Here is a 16133-nt window from a genome sequence, read left to right on the forward strand (position 1 = left end):
TTGTAAAGATGCATGTTTTGAACTAGGATTTTGGGTGTTAATATTTATGAGGCATAGGTTCTACATGATCGTTTGAAGACCAGTCTGTTCGGTGTGTGACAAATCGAAATCTTGGGAATTGACAACTGACTGTACTACTCAAAAATGGTTTGATCCAAACATGTTAGGTACCATAGTGTTGTTAGAAACATGACCAAGTAAGGGAAATGAATGATGTATAAGGATTAAATTGGCTTTCGAATGTCCTCATAACTAGATGCCTTCTCTTTTTCTATCTAAACCATAGGAGGAAAAATCTAGCTTTGTGAGCTCTATATATACATATATGATCCGCATGTTAAAAAATTATATTAGCCTTGTTTAGTACCCCCCTATGTCCTAAGTGCTCGTTTATGTTTATCTTTTAATGTTTCATTTACTTTATTCGATTCGTCTAGGAAACTCAAAAATGAAACCAAAAGCTATACAAAATCTAATAATTCTATATTTGTTTCCCTGCGGACCAACACGTTACACTAATCAAATCATGACTAAAGACCTAAAAACACCCTATCAAGTACTCATAGACTTCACGCAATTGAATAGAATCATATAACCGAGCTCAGATGAGTCCTGTAAACCAAATTCCTGCTTATTGACATCATATTAAGTTATGAGTCCGCCACTATATGTAATATACACGACTGCCATAAAAAAGAGTCAAAATAATTAATGGGGATGAAATTAACTAGTTGCTAACTTCACAATCTGACTTCTTTTACTAAATTTTCATTTACTTGCCATAATTTTTGAAAATATTTATTAAAGTAGACTTCCGACTGATGTGGTATGTTGTTATTGAATTCTCCACGTTAACTGTTGGTAAGTGTTGAAAAAGTAAAAATATCTTAGAACAATTAAAGTAAATGTCATAAAAGTAATTATTTTAAAATCTTCTAAATAAATAATCTCACTATATTATACAATATGATAAAATTTACATTGAGTTGATAAGAGATACCTAAAATTAAATTTTGCTTTAGGTGAAATTCTCAATCCTATATATAAATATAATAATATATGGTTAATTAGTATATTTTTAATGTTAAATTACAATATTAGTATAATATCTATAAAATCTAATCAATATTTTCTTATTAGCATGTATGTAGTATATATGGGTCAAATATTAAAAGAAAAGATAAGAGCGTAATTAATTAAATTAGGATTTTGTTCTAATTATGAAAATTTACCATATTTCCTAAATTCAAGATTTGACCCACTCTCAACTCATTATATAAGAGAGGCTTGCATAGCTTCATCAATTTCATTCAACAATAATTTCTTCCATAAAATCTCTCAAAAATCTTATTCTTCGTTTAACCAACAAAACAAACAATATGTCTTCGAACAAGATTGTGTTGACTAGCTCCGATGATGAATCTTTCGAGGTTGACGAAGCGGTGGCTCGTAAACTGCAGATCATAGCGCACATGATTGATGACGACTGCGCCGATAAAGCAATCCCGCTTCAAAACGTCACTGGAAAGATCCTCGCTGTGGTTATCGAGTATTGCAAGAAACACGTTAATGATGTTGATGATAGTGATGTTGTTGAAGAAATAAGCGAAAATGTAGACGAGGAAGCCAAGAAAGAGCTCGTGACTTGGGACGCAGAGTTCATGAAAGATATTGATATGGAAACAATGTTCCAACTCCTTCTCGCTGCTAACTATCTCAACGTCAAAAGTCTTCTTGATCTCACTAGCCAGACCATTGCAGATTACATCAAAGATAAGACGCCACAGGAAGTTCGAGAAATCTTTAACATCGAGAACGATTTCACACCTGAGGAAGAAGAAGAGATTCGCAAGGAGAACGAATGGGCTTTTGAGGATCTAAATTAAAACCCTAAAGTTCCGTTTTCTAAGTGTTGATCTCTCGATGTTCTTTAATCTTTGTTGATGACTTTTGTCTGTTTCTTTAAGTGTGTGATTGCCTTCGTCTCTTTGATTTCATGGTTTGTGGTTTCCTATTGAATTTCATGGTGTTATAATGTAATGGGCCTAATGGACTTCGATATGTATCTCATAGAAGATTTAGTCTTATCTCATGTACAAGGGAAAACCCTTAGATCCTATATGTATAAATACTCACAACAGATGAATAAACACAACCAACCTTTAACCTATTATTTCATGGTATCAGAGCTATTAAATTCTGTGACCTAATTTTTTTTAAATAAGCCGCCGCCGTCGTTGTTCTTCACAACCAATGCCGCCGCAATCATCTCTTTCGTTTCTATCTCTTCTACACATCATCCTCTATGTCAGAAATCGCCACCGTACCAAAACCAAACCCAAATCCATATCAACTTCATGCTTCTGATAATCCCGGTGCTTTGATTTCTTCTGTTGTCTTAAAGGAAGACAATTACTCTGAATGGGCTACAGAGCTCATGAATTCTCTCCCAGCAAAACACAAACTCGGCTTTCTTGATGGTTCAACACCAAAGCCAACGACAGAACCTGATTTGATATCATGGAAAGCTGCAAATTCTATGATCATCGGTTGGATTAGAACGTCTATTGATCCAACCATACGTTCAACTGTTGTCTTTGTGTCTGATGCAAAAGAGCTTTGGGATAATCTCAAACAACGCTTCTCAACCGGAAACGGTGTCCTCAAACAATTGCTCAAAGATGAAATTTCGGCGTGTAAGCAAGATGGCCAATCTGTTCTTGCTTACTATGGGAGACTAACCAAGCTTTGGGAAGAACTACAAAACTACAAGACTGGTCGGACGTGTATGTGTGCAGCTGCTCCTGACATTGCTAAAGAACGTGAAGATGACAAGGTTCATCAATTCTTACTCAATTTGGATGAACGCTTCCGGCCTATTCGCTCTACAATTACCGATCAAGATCCTCTACCAGCTCTAAATCAAGTGTATTCTCGTGTGATTCGTGAAGAACAGAACCTCAACGCATCACGCATCAAGGATGCCATCAAAACAGAGGCTGTCGGGTTTTCAGTTCAAACCACACCACTTCCGCAACCATCTCAAGTAGCGGCAGTCTCTGCTCCTCGATTTTGCGATCGCTCTTCTTTGAATTGTACTCACTGCCATCGTCAAGGCCATGAAGTAACAGAGTGTTTTTTGGTCCATGGTTATCCAGACTGGTGGCTAGAACAGAATGGCTCTAACGGCTCTGCGACACGAGGATCATCTGGTCGTGGTAACACTGGTCGTGGCAACAACAATCGCGGCGGACGTTCTTCATCCTCTAGCTATCGTGGAAGAGGCCGTGCTAACGCTGCTAGTACTAGCTCTCCTTCTACAAACAATGCTCAGATCAATCAATTGATCTCACTACTTCAAGCTCAAAATCAGACCACCACTACAGAAAAGTTGTCGGGTAAAACTCAATTTACTGACGTTATCATTGACACAGGTGCTTCACATCATATGACCGGCGATGTCACGTTACTCACGGATGTCAAAAACATCATACCTTCGCCTGTCACAAAGCCTGACGGGACTGCCTCTCGTGCCACTAAACGTGGAACTCTTGCGCTAAATAAAGCATATTCACTTCCCGATGTGCTATTTGTGCCGGATTTTAACTGCACATTAATCTCTGTTGCCAAGTTACTAAAGCATACTGGATGTATTGCAATCTTTACTGATGCCTTATGTTTCTTGCAGGACCGTTTTACGAGAACTTTGATTGGTGCGGGTGAAGAGCGTGAGGGAGTGTATTATTTTACGGGTGTTCTTGCTGCTCGTGCTAACAAAGTTGTCAACGAATCATCATTGTTGGTGTCGGATCCCGCACCAGAAGTACGAGACCAACCAAAGATTGCCACGTAGTCAAGCGGGTGGCCCATAAAGGATGAAGCCCATTGGGCCCGTGAACCGAGGGGACGGTCGAAGTGGTTGTCACCACTTCGAGAATCCGAAGTGACTGCACTGTGATATGAGTTCGGTGTAGAAGACGCGGGTAAGTCGGTTCAAGGACACTTGGGCCAAAAAGGCGAGGCCCATGAAGATCAGAGTCAACTCAAATTCAAACGTTGAGCATTAAAGTCGAAGAATCAAAACGGACATATTTAAGAAGGAATAATTGTGCTTAATTATCCATTTTAATGTCGCTTATCTATGTATAAATATAGAGGCCAATGGCCATGTAAAAGGGACCTTCCTCTCAAGAGAGAAATACTATAGCAATTTTCGTATTAATTTACAAGTTTTTATACGTTCATTTTTGTCCCTCAAGAATAATCTTTCCCACTTAACAAAATACTTGAGTGTGTGAATCCGACATCCACATTTTGGCGCCGTCTGTGGGGAGAGAAGGTTCTTGAGTGGTCAGATTTTTTCTTTATCACACTTCCGAGATAAGCAACAATGTCCGGAGGAGACGCTGCTGAGAGATCATTGGCCGAAACCCTCAAAGCTATGCAGCAAACCATGGCGGACATATCACAAAAGTTCTCGGATGTGGAGAAGGCCGTCGATACGTTGCAAACATCCCAGGTATCTCTTAGTCAAAACGTCAATACTATACAAACTCGTGTTCGCTCTTTAAGTGCAGGAAACCCGGTGGGAATCCGAAGAGGGATATTCAACTCGCCAAGTTCCGCTGCACGAAATGAAACCAGCGGACAAACAACTCCCGGTGCTACTAATAATGTAGCTCAGACGTTGGAGGAAGAGACGCAGCTCGGGGATGAAGAACAACTCGCAGCTCAGTACGAGCAGGAGAACCTCGACCAGTTCGAGACCATGAGGAAGGTTAGCCAGGAATTAAAAGAAATGAAATCAAAATTTCACCAGGCTACAAGTTCGGAGCCAGACATCAATCGAGTCATTGAAGAAGCTAGGCGAACCCCTTTTATCCCGCGAATTGCAAGCTTGAGGATCAAAGATTCCCGGAAGCTCAAGTTGGACCCTTACAGCGGATTGGAGGATCCAAAAAGCTATCTCGCAGCTTTTCTGATCGCTGCTGGAAGAGTCGAATTGGATGAAGCTGATGAGGATGCAGGTTACTGCAAGCTTTTTTCGGAGAATCTGTGTGGCCAAGCTCTAATGTGGTTCACCCAATTAGAGCCGGGTTCGATCAGTAATTTCGACGAACTATCAGCCGTATTCTTAAAGCAATACTCCATCCTTATGGATAAAAGCGTTTCAGATGCCGATCTTTGGAACTTATCGCAAGGATCTAATGAGTCACTTCGAGTTTTCATCACCAAATTCAAAGGAGTGCTGTCAAAGCTCCCAAGAATCTCGCAGCAATCAGCTTTATCTGCCCTACGAAAAGGACTGCGACATGATTCAAGGTTTAAAGAAGACTTAATACTTCACAAACCGGACACAATTCAGGATGCACTCTTCCGCGCGAACAACTGGATGGAGGTAGAGGACGAAAAGGAAAGTTTTGCCAAAAGAAATAAGCAAGAAAAGCCAGCAATCACCGTCCCTGCCAAGAAGTTCGAGCCTAGGGAGAGCAAAGGACCAAGGAAATTTGGGTCGCAACCCTTCAACAATACCGTCGGAAAACAATTCCAAGGAAAAGGAAGATCAAACACTTGGGTCCGTGATGAAAGTCTATATTGTGACATTCATAAAGTAACCGGACATTTAACCAAGGATTGCAGCGTTCTTAAAAAGCACCTCGCAGAGCTTTGGGCTAGTGGCGATCTTTCTAAATTCGATATAAAAGATTTTGTGAAGGAATACCACGAAGCAAAGGGAAACTCCAAAGATCAAGATTCCAAAAGACCAAGGTTATCCAACGAGGAGGAACCAAGGAGTTCGAAGGGTAAGATCAATGTGATTCTAGGAGGTTCCAGATTTTGCGGAGATTCAATAAGTTCCATCAAAAAGCATAGGCGAAATGTCTTACTCAAAGCAAGCTTGAGCGAAGAAATTGATTTTCAAGGTGCCTCAATATCATTTAACGAAGAAGAAACGCGGCATCTCGAAAGACCGCATGATGATGCTCTAGTCATTACTCTTGATGTCGCTAACTTCGAAGTATCAAGGATCCTTATAGATACAGGCAGTTCGGTCGACTTGATCTTTTTAAGTACTCTAGAAAAAATGGGAATCAGCCGAGGAGACATAGTAGGACCCCCATCTCCGTTAGTTGCATTCACAAGCGAGTCAGCCATGTCTCTCGGAACAATCAAGCTACCGGTCCTTGCCAAGAAGGTATCGAAGATCGTGGACTTCGTTGTCTTCGATAAGCCCGCAGCTTACAACATCATCCTCGGGACTCCCTGGATTTATCGGATGAAAGCAGTCCCCTCTACATACCATCAATGTATCAAATTTCCAACATCAAATGGGGTGGAAACAATTCGGGGAGATCAAGAAGCTTCACGGACTTGTTACTTAGCTAGCCACCGTATGAAGATTCAATAGCAATTAACGAAGCCTGCAAAAGAAGGACTAAAAACAAAATTTCCTAGTGGGCAGAAGAAAGAGGATGTAGTAGTCGAAGTGGTACTGGAAGAAGACAAGCCGGACCGGAAAATTAGAATTGGAGCAACTTTGACTGGCCAAATAAAAGAAGCTTTGATCGAACTCTTAAGGAAAAACAAAGCATCATTTGCATGGTCAGCAGCGGACATGCCGGGCATAAACCCGAGTATAATTTGTCATGAACTAAACGTAGATCCAAGCTTCAAACCGGTGAAACAAAAAAGAAGAAAGCTTGGAGTGGAGCGGGCAAAAATAGTAAACGACGAAGTGGATAAACTCTTGAAGATAGGGTCCATAAGAGAAGTGCAATATCCGGAGTGGGTAGCAAATACTGTCGTTGTCAAGAAAAAGAATGGGAACATCTTCGGAACATCTTCGCTCATCATTCCGATTCTGGAGAAGTCAGGCATAGATTCTGAACAGCGAAGATTGAACTCCATACCTGCTAAAATAAAAAGAGTGGTGAGGAGTAAAGGGAAATTGAGACTATAATTTATAGTAACGTCATATCCTTAGTGAGCTGCAGATTCTATCCTAGGAATGGAGTGATTCGCGGAGAAGATTAATCCCTAAAACCGATCCTGCATTAAAAATCGTATCACCAAGAATATTTTAAAGAAAGTTGCAAGTGTTTCCATAAATAAAAGGGGGCCGAAGCCCATTACGAGTTTTTTCAAAAAAAAAAAAGAGAGCAGAGTTAGGGAACATTTAAGGAAGGGGCTCAGGAACAGGCTCCTTCATCGCCGGTTTAACTTCCGAAGTGGACGCCTTGTCCTTGGAGTTCACTTCGGAACGATCCCGAATGCGTTTCCGACATTCCGACAGTTGCTGGCCTCCTCCTCCAAATCTTCTTCCTCGCTATCAGATGGAACGGGGAAGACCGGGGCGTTCACAGGACCCGGAACCCCCTTAGCACGGAGGTACATCCGAAGCATCCTCAATATCTCAGCAACGGAGTCGAAATTCCGCCATTCCCACTGAAAGGGATCACTTTCCAAAGCCCTGATCTTCCTCTCCACCCGAGAAATACGAGCCTCGAGTGTCTGCCTTTTGAGGCCCAGCCGTTGCCTCTCTTCACACAAGCGACGGTGCTTGTCGGCAACCTAGCATAAAAATGAATGAATAAGATGAAACAAAGAGTTTTTAATCAAAAAACTTCAAATATTTACCTTGTCAATGAAGTCGCAAGCCTCTTTTTTCTCCTTTGAAGGAAAGTGAAAGACGGCATGAGGGAAGAGAACGCCGGCCGGCTCAAAGCCGTCGCCGGACAAGAAGAGTGGGCTGCCGGGATCAACGGGGGCTACTGTTTCGTTTTCCATTCTTAAAATATTTCTCAAGTGAGACTCTAGAGTCATGTTTAATAAAGCCTAGAGGTAGGTAAGCCTTTATTTATAATGATTTAGGGTTTGTCTTGGAACCATAAATTCATTAATGGTAGCGTTTCCGAGTGGGTTAAACCATTTTTGGAAATCGAGAAAAAGCACTTTTTGCATTAAAGACGAGCCGTTTTCCTTAAGGGAAAACGCAACCGTCGCATTAACTACAAAAGTTTCTAAGGCCCAAGCCCAATAAGTTTATCGAGTTGACTAAACCCGAAGTGGGGAACTCGCTTTAAGCCGAGCTCAGTTCTCGCATTCTAAAGAGAAAGGTCTGATCAGCCTAAAAATCTCGAAAGCATTGCCACAAGGCCACAAAAGGTTAAAAGCGGACTTTGCAAACCCGCATATAATTTTAACCAAACCCTCTTGGGTCACAACCTAGAAAGGTTTAAAAGCCTCCTCAGGCAAATATCTTGTTCAAAAGAAAAATAATAAAGCCTTCTTAGGCAAAAATAAGTTTGAAATTAAGTCTTAAAAGTAAAGGGACAATCCCCAATTTAAAGTGGACACAGCCACTACGGAGCAATCTCCACCTCGGGCTCCGGCTCAACAGTCGAAGCTTCATTCGCCTCCTTGGCAGCTGCTTGATCAGATGAAGCTCCCTGACCACCCTCCGCGGTACAACCGACCTCCGGAGTGACCTCCGGTACCACGGGAGCTACGGGCGGGACAATGCCCTCCGTCTCACTTGAACCTGGAAATAATAATTCCAGTCAATCAAAGGTACAAGGTAAGAAAAGGTAAGCCTCAGGAGCCAAGCGTTACCTGCCCAGTCTAAACCCGACTCACTCATAGGAGGTGATTCAGTAAAGAATTCCTCGAAGTGAAGCGGGTTAAAGGTCGAAGTGGGAAGAGCTGCCAAGCGACTCCGTTTTTCGGAAAGATTAGTTGACAGCTCAGTCCTCTCTTGCTCCTCAGAGAAATCTGCTTCATGGATTTGATCCAGCAGAATCAAGTTGCTTTCATGCTCTTTGATGTCAGACTCCAAGTCCGACCTAGCCTTCTCAGTCTGCATAAAGCGAATGGCCCCTTGGATCAACTCCATCCCGCGTCCCTTAACCTCCTTTCTGGCCTTTGATGCCGACCTTGCTAACTCAGAATCACGCAACTTGGCTAGCGCCTTGTATTTCGCGTCAAGCTCGATAAGTTGGTTGTTCAGGGCATCGGCGGTTGATTCGGATTCATGAAGTCTACCCTGAACACCAGAAAGTTCGTCCTGGAGCTTGTAATTCCGGTCGTAGTAGTCTTGCAGCTCCCCCTTTACCTGCGCCAGCTCGGATGTTAACCTGTCAACCTTATCCTCCAGATCGTGCTTGGAGCCGACAGAAGAACCGAGTTCAGCCTCAAGGGAAGAGAGTTTCTTTTTCCATACGTCGATCTCTTTCTCCCGTCCAATGACCAACCCTTCGTAATGTTCGATCATATCGTTAAATTCGCTATGAGCCTGGCATTATACATGAACCCGGGATGGCGAGTTAGTTCACGGAATGGCAATGCAATAAAATATACATAAAACAAAGCGGAACTAACCCGAGAAGAGTGATGCGCGTGAAGCAAATAACGTTCACGAATCGCAGGGCGCCATTTGTCGAAGTCTGGCAAGATCGAACCCGACCGGGTCTTGAAGCATCGGAAGACGCTGCCCTCTTTCTCCATAGCTGCGAAGAAGGAAGAGTTGTAAAAATTGGAATTTTAATAAAGACAAAAAGTTTAAGTATGTGTAAATCACCAAACCTGAAAGCGATTTGACTTGAGGGACAAGAGCAGGCTTCAGCCTCGAGGGAGCATCTCGAGATTCAGAATCTCCCTTTTTCGGAGACGCGCTCCGGGCAGTCTTTCCACTATCCGGCTGGGAAGAGGAGGACATGTCAACCGGTCGTGGAGGACCCATTGGTTCAGAAGGAGGGGATGACCGAGGTGAGCGGTCAGTCCGGGCCCTTGACTTTTCCCTCTGCGGGGAAGGATCACTGCGAGAGGACTTGTCTCTCTTCCGGCGAACCAAGTTCTTAATTGGCTCGTTACTAAAATCATCTCGGGGAGGACGAGGTGAATCACGGCGAGGAGATTGATCCCTCCGAGGAGAACGTGAGTCGCGGCGGTCGCGACGAGGAGTTAGTCTGAAGGAAGCAACAGATCGGGCTCCCTCGGTACTGCCATCATCAACCAGCAAGGTCCTACTATAGTCCTTCTTGTCTATAGAAGTCGCAAGAAACTTTTTCTTCTCCTCGCAAGCCTCAGCCATCGGCTTGGAAAGCAACTTACGTTTGGCCGCAAGGGCCCGAGATGACATTCCCTGAGTTGAGGGAGGGGGAGGAATTTGGTGAAGATGACCAGGCGGACTCATCCTGAGTCTGTGGTTAGCCTCTAGGAATCGTTCAAGAGTGAAGGAATTCCAAAGGGTTTCCCCTTCAAGAATTATTTTGAAGAATTCGATGAACTCTTCAGATGGGAGATTGGAAGCGATGAAAGCTGCGAAATGAAACAACGGTGTTAGTCAATAAAGATAAAGAAACAACCGGGAAAGATACGGGCAACCTAATCACTACCGGGTTTCGCAGACCACTTCGAAGGGAGAAAATCTGCGAGATTTCCAATCGAAGCGGGAGTTTTCTTAATTAGAAACCAAGGATGATGCCAATTTTCATCCTTGTTCGGAAGATGTGAAATGATGTTCCTGTTGGCATTAGGATATGCTGAGAAGTACCCCGCTTTCTTCGATGAACTTCTCACACTCAGAAGCTCATTTAGTTCAGCGACTCCGATAACGTAACCGGCCTCCGCCGCGATTGTTATAATGCCAAGAATAGTACGAAGAAGATTGGGGGTTAATTGAGGAAGAGCGATTTCAAGAGCCGCTAGGTATAAAATTAGGGCTTCGGGAAGAGGAAAGGTCAGCCCGCAACCCTTGAAATAAATCTCATACACACAGAAGTAACCATCGCGATGGTTCTCTGGAGATTCTGTGGGGGAAGCTATTTGTGCTTCCGCCATAATTTCCGGCGGAATCCGGCAAAGCTCTCTCAATCGCTCGAGGGATTGAAGAGTACAAATGGACCTATAGTGCGGACCGGCAATATCACCAGGGCGGGTGCACTCGTCGTTACTAGAACGCCTCTCGTCGAAAGACGGAGACTCGGGTCTATCGGAATCGGAAGTCATTGGGAAGAAAGAAAAATTCAAGATCTGGCGAAGAGGGGTTTTGGTGAAGGAACGAAGAGAAAGGTTTTGATTAAAGTACAAAAGTAAAAGAAGAGAGTAATGGTGAAAAGAAGTTACCTCAAGCTAATGATGAAACCGCCTTGGAAGTCGTGTGGGAAGTGGGAAGGTTTTTCCCGTTTTAATAGTAATTAATCAATATACGGTCATAATGATGACAGATGTCACTCGGTTAAAAATGGCTAGTGCCGAAATTAAAGGAGTGATGAGATTTTCGGCGGGAAATCAGAAAGATTCTCGAGCGCAATCTTTGGCCACTTGAGCATTTAAAGTCCTCCGAATTGGAATAGCACTTCGAAGAACTTGGGGGGCTAATTGTTGGTGTCGGATCCCGCACCAGAAGTACGAGACCAACCAAAGATTGCCACGTAGTCAAGCGGGTGGCCCATAAAGGATGAAGCCCATTGGGCCCGTGAATCGAGGGGACGGTCGAAGTGGTTGTCACCACTTCGAGAATCCGAAGTGACTGCACTGTGATATGAGTTCGGTGTAGAAGACGCGGGTAAGTCGGTTCAAGGACACTTGGGCCAAAAAGGCGAGGCCCATGAAGATCAGAGTCAACTCAAATTCAAACGTTGAGCATTAAAGTCGAAGAATCAAAACGGACATATTTAAGAAGGAATAATTGTGCTTAATTATCCATTTTAATGTCGCTTATCTATGTATAAATATAGAGGCCAATGGCCATGTAAAAGGGACCTTCCTCTCAAGAGAGAAATACTATAGCAATTTTCGTATTAATTTACAAGTTTTTATACGTTCATTTTTGTCCCTCAAGAATAATCTTTCCCACTTAACAAAATACTTGAGTGTGTGAATCCGACATCCACAATCATCGGCATCATTGTGGCATCATCAATTAGGACATCCATGTACCGGTGTTTTGAGTTCTTTACCAGAGATTACTCTTTCTAGTAGTAGCTTAGATTCCATTAAAAGTTGTGACATTTGTTATCGTGCTAAACAAACACGTGAAGTTTTTTCTCCAAGTCTTAATAAAACTACAGTTTGCTTTGAACTCGTTCATTGTGATGTTTGGGGACCGTACCGCACACCGGCTTCATGCGGATCTGTTTACTTTCTGACTATAGTTGACGACTTCTCGCGATCTGTCTGGACTTTTCTCATGGCTGAAAAATCAGAAGTCTCTCGATTAATTCGAAACTTCTGTGCAATGAGTGAACGTCAATTTCACACACCTGTCAAGACGATCCGCAGCGATAATGGTACGGAATTTCTGTGTCTCACATCATTTTTTCAAGAAAAAGGAATTATTCATCAAACTTCATGTGTGGATACACCACAACAAAATGGTCGAGTTGAGCGCAAGCACCGTCACATTCTAAACGTCGCCCGTGCGTGTCTTTTTCAGAGTCATCTTCCTCGAAAATTTTGGGGAGAAAGTATCCTTACTGCTACTCATCTCATTAATCGCACACCCACCAAAATTCTTCATGGAAAGTCTCCCTATGAAGTACTGTTTGGATCTCGCCCCTCTTATTCAGCTTTGCAAATTTTTGAATGCTTGTGCTACGCTCACTATCGAGCTCGTGACAAGGATAAATTTGGTGAACGCAGTCGACGATGTGTATTTGTAGGTTACCCCTATGGTAAGAAAGGTTGGCGTCTTTATGATTTAGATAACAATAAATTTTTTGTGAGTCGGGATGTTGTGTTTCAAGAAACAGTCTTCCCATTTGCTACGATAGACACTGGTTCACTCACCGTCTCTCCGTCTACGATGCCTTCCTCTACGATCTTTCAAGATGATGACTGGATTCAATCATTGTCGGTTGCTCCTTCACCTCCGTCGGATCTGTTTTCATCGGCATCACCTCCGGTTCCGATACCTACTACGGCTGAGTTACCTTTGGCACCAACTCCAGCCCCGATAACGACTCCGACTCCGATTTCACCATCGACTTCTACTCCAGCTTCACCTTCGTCACCTAGTTCACATACACCTTCACACTCATCTAGCTCATCGAGCTCGTCATCTTCCTCACCTGAGGCTTCACCGGGTTTACCGGAATTGCTTGGTAAAGGACACCGTGTGAAACAACCATCCGTTCTTCTCAAAGACTATGTTGCTCATCACACCACAACTCCTCCTACTACTACTACTACTACTACTACTACTACTACTACAGCTCCTACTACTACTACTCCTACTACTAATACACTCCCTACTGCTTCTTCTACACCTCTACCTGATCCTAGTCTCGCTAAAACGGTCTGCGGTAAGATACTTGATTCTATTCCCATATCTATTTCTGACGAAAAATTTTCGGAATTGCATCAAGTTTTTATGGCAGCTATTACCTCCACCACAGAACCAACAAGCTATCACCAAGCTTCTCTAATCAAAGAATGGTGTGATGCTATGGGTTTAGAAATCACCGCTCTTGAAGAAAATCATACTTGGGATATCACTACCTTACCTCCAGGGAAGAAAGCTATTGGCAGCAAGTGGGTCTATAAACTCAAATACAACTCTGATGGTACTCTTGAACGTTACAAGGCTCGCTTAGTCGCCCTCGGAAATCGCCAAGTAGAAGGATCTGATTTTACAGAAACTTTTGCGCCAGTCGCTAAGATGACAACGGTCCGCTTTCTTCTTGGTGTTGCTGCTGCTAAACAATGGGAAGTTCATCAGATGGATGTTCATAATGCATTTCTTCATGGTGATTTAGACGAAGAAGTTTATATGAAATTGCCTCCCGGGTTTCATACTAATGGTACTAATCAAGTGTGTCGTCTTCGGAAATCATTATATGGACTTCGCCAGGCTCCACGTTGCTGGTTTGAGAAACTTGCTACAGCCTTACGCACATTTGGTTTCAAGCAAAGTTATCCTGATTATTCACTCTTCTCATTTGTACAAGATGGCGTCATTCTCCACGTTCTTGTTTATGTTGATGATTTTATCGTCGCAGGCAATGATTTGTCTCAAATAGAACGTTTCAAGACGTATATGCATAAGTGTTTTCATATGAAAGATCTTGGTCCGCTGAAGTATTTCTTGGGTATTGAGGTCTCTCGTGGTCCTGATGGCATCTTTCTTTCTCAACGCAAGTATGCTCTCGACATTATCACCGAAGCTAATCTTCTTGGTGCCAAGCCGTTTGCTACTCCGGTGGAACCTAATCACAAACTTGCCTCAGCCACGGGTCCTGTTCTCAAACGACCAGAAGAGTATCGTCGCCTTGTTGGTCGTCTTATCTATCTTAGTATCACTCGCCCTGAACTAAGCTACATTGTCCATATTCTCTCGCAGTTCATGAACACTCCTCTTCTCCCACATTAGGACGCTGCCATCCGTGTTGTTAGATATCTTAAAGGGTGTCCTGCACAAGGGATTCTTCTTCGGTCGGACAGTGAGATTTCTTTAATTGCTTATTGTGATTCCGATTGGTCTGCATGCCCTCTTACTAGACGATCTCTCAGCGCATATGCGGTCTTCTTAGGCTCCTCTCCAATCTCATGGAAGACTAAGAAGCAACATACTGTTTCTAACTCGTCGGCTGAAGCTGAATATCGCGCGATGGCATATACACTTCGAGAAATCAAGTGGCTCCGCGAGCTTCTTCATACCTTCGGCTTTCGTCATACACGGCCTATACAACTCTTTTGTGACAGTCAAGCGGCTATCCACATTGCTTCTAATCCCGTCTTTCACGAACGCACAAAGCATATTGAATCCGATTGTCATCAAGTTCGAGATGCAGTTCAAGATAAGCTCATCACTATGGAACATATTTCTACCAAAGAACAAGTCGCAGATGTTCTTACTAAAGCTCTACCGCGACCCGCTTTCGATAAGTTACTGTCCAAGTTCGGCGTTGGTAACTCTCCCCGCCAACTTGAGGGGGGGTAATGGGCCTAATGGACTTCGATATGTATCTCATAGAAGATTTAGTCTTATCTCATGTACAAGGGAAAACCCTTAGATCCTATATGTATAAATACTCACAACAGATGAATAAACACAACCAACCTTTTACCTATTATTTCATAATGTTTAATATAATAATCTTTACTTAGATATAATAAGCCAATGTTTTTTGCTAATTTATTTCCAACCAAAAATCCTCCGGCGATTCTGAATTCTTCGCCACCATTTGACGAAGACTTGGGCCCTGAAAAGTTATCATAATTCATGCGTCCCTTGGTCGCGAAGTGCACTGAAAAGTTATCATAATACATAGTAAGATAATACATATGGGATATTTGTCTATGTATGCATTAAAACATAATTTTCATTATCTAGATTTAGATTTTAGTATTTTACTATGTATTTCATATCTAAAAGTTTATTAATATTATTTTAGAAATTCTTCTAAAGATCTTGTAGAATAAACAAATATTCTGTTCTCTAAAGTTCTTATTGCGATTATCCTTAAGAAAAAGATGGTATTCTTGGTCCATCCGTGGTTGTGATAACTTGGTCTATAGTCTACACTCTATACTCTCTATACAGATGCACCATGACACCAAGTCTTCACAAACCATGTGTTATAACTAGATGCATATTACCCAAATGCAGTTGGCTCAACCGTTTATAGGAGTGTTGTTTTAATGCCACTGAACTTGAGTTCGATCTTATTATGTGCTGCATATGGGAAATGATGATTTACACTATTGAACGATCCCCACAAGTATTACCAAAAGTTGGTTATGAGCCTACAAAGATTATGGCCAATTCCAAATTTTGTAACTTCTTGATTCTTTTTTTTCTAGTGTATAATGTTAAATTTTATATATACCGTTGTCATATTTTCTGTTGCATACAACTTATTAATCAACTAAGGTAGAAAAAGATGACAACAAAAGAAATCTTATTCATTGAGTAAGCCAATGTGTTCTCCAATTACCAATGCCAATTGGCAACATATTCTCACAAGTCACTAGCAACCAAACAACCTTAGAATAACATGAATATGTTGCTTTGACTCTGGAATTTAAAGCCTATATGTTTGTCACCGTAATGCATCTTTAAAGTTTTACAACACCTGAAGAGTAGTAATTCACTTTTATAAGTTAGTTGTATAAGAGGCTTCACAATGGGC

At 42.3% G+C, this 16133-nt stretch overlaps 2 protein-coding genes across 2 annotated transcripts; both read left to right on the plus strand.

Annotated features, from left to right (window-relative positions):
• The first annotated feature begins 1296 nt into the window (after window positions 1–1296).
• Window positions 1297–2087, plus strand: LOC9311263 (SKP1-like protein 16). The gene has a single exon (XM_002875149.2). The coding sequence runs from the start codon at window positions 1380–1382 to the stop codon at window positions 1884–1886; it is 507 nt and encodes a 168-aa protein (XP_002875195.1). The 5' UTR covers window positions 1297–1379; the 3' UTR covers window positions 1887–2087.
• Window positions 2088–2455: 368 nt separating this feature from the next.
• LOC110228007 lies at window positions 2456–3791 on the plus strand. The gene is made up of 2 exons (XM_021024020.1): window positions 2456–3398; window positions 3689–3791. Exons 1-2 carry the CDS (start codon window positions 2540–2542, stop codon window positions 3721–3723), a joined length of 894 nt encoding a protein of 297 aa, XP_020879679.1. The 5' UTR covers window positions 2456–2539; the 3' UTR covers window positions 3724–3791.
• Window positions 3792–16133: the final 12342 nt, after the last annotated feature.

Source organism: Arabidopsis lyrata, assembly GCF_000004255.2.
Source record: "Arabidopsis lyrata subsp. lyrata unplaced genomic scaffold ARALYscaffold_5, whole genome shotgun sequence".
NCBI lineage: Eukaryota > Viridiplantae > Streptophyta > Magnoliopsida > Brassicales > Brassicaceae > Arabidopsis > Arabidopsis lyrata.

Excerpts from the sequence above, each read along its gene's own strand:
- LOC9311263 (XM_002875149.2), top strand. The coding sequence starts at position 1,380 with ATGTCTTCGAACAAGATTGTGTTGACTAGCTCCGATGATGAATCTTTC.
- LOC110228007 (XM_021024020.1), top strand. The coding sequence starts at position 2,540 with ATGATCATCGGTTGGATTAGAACGTCTATTGATCCAACCATACGTTCA. Across the intron at positions 3,399-3,688 it reads CACTACAGAAAAGTTGTCGG|GACCGTTTTACGAGAACTTT; the intron begins GTAAAACTCAAT and ends TGTTTCTTGCAG.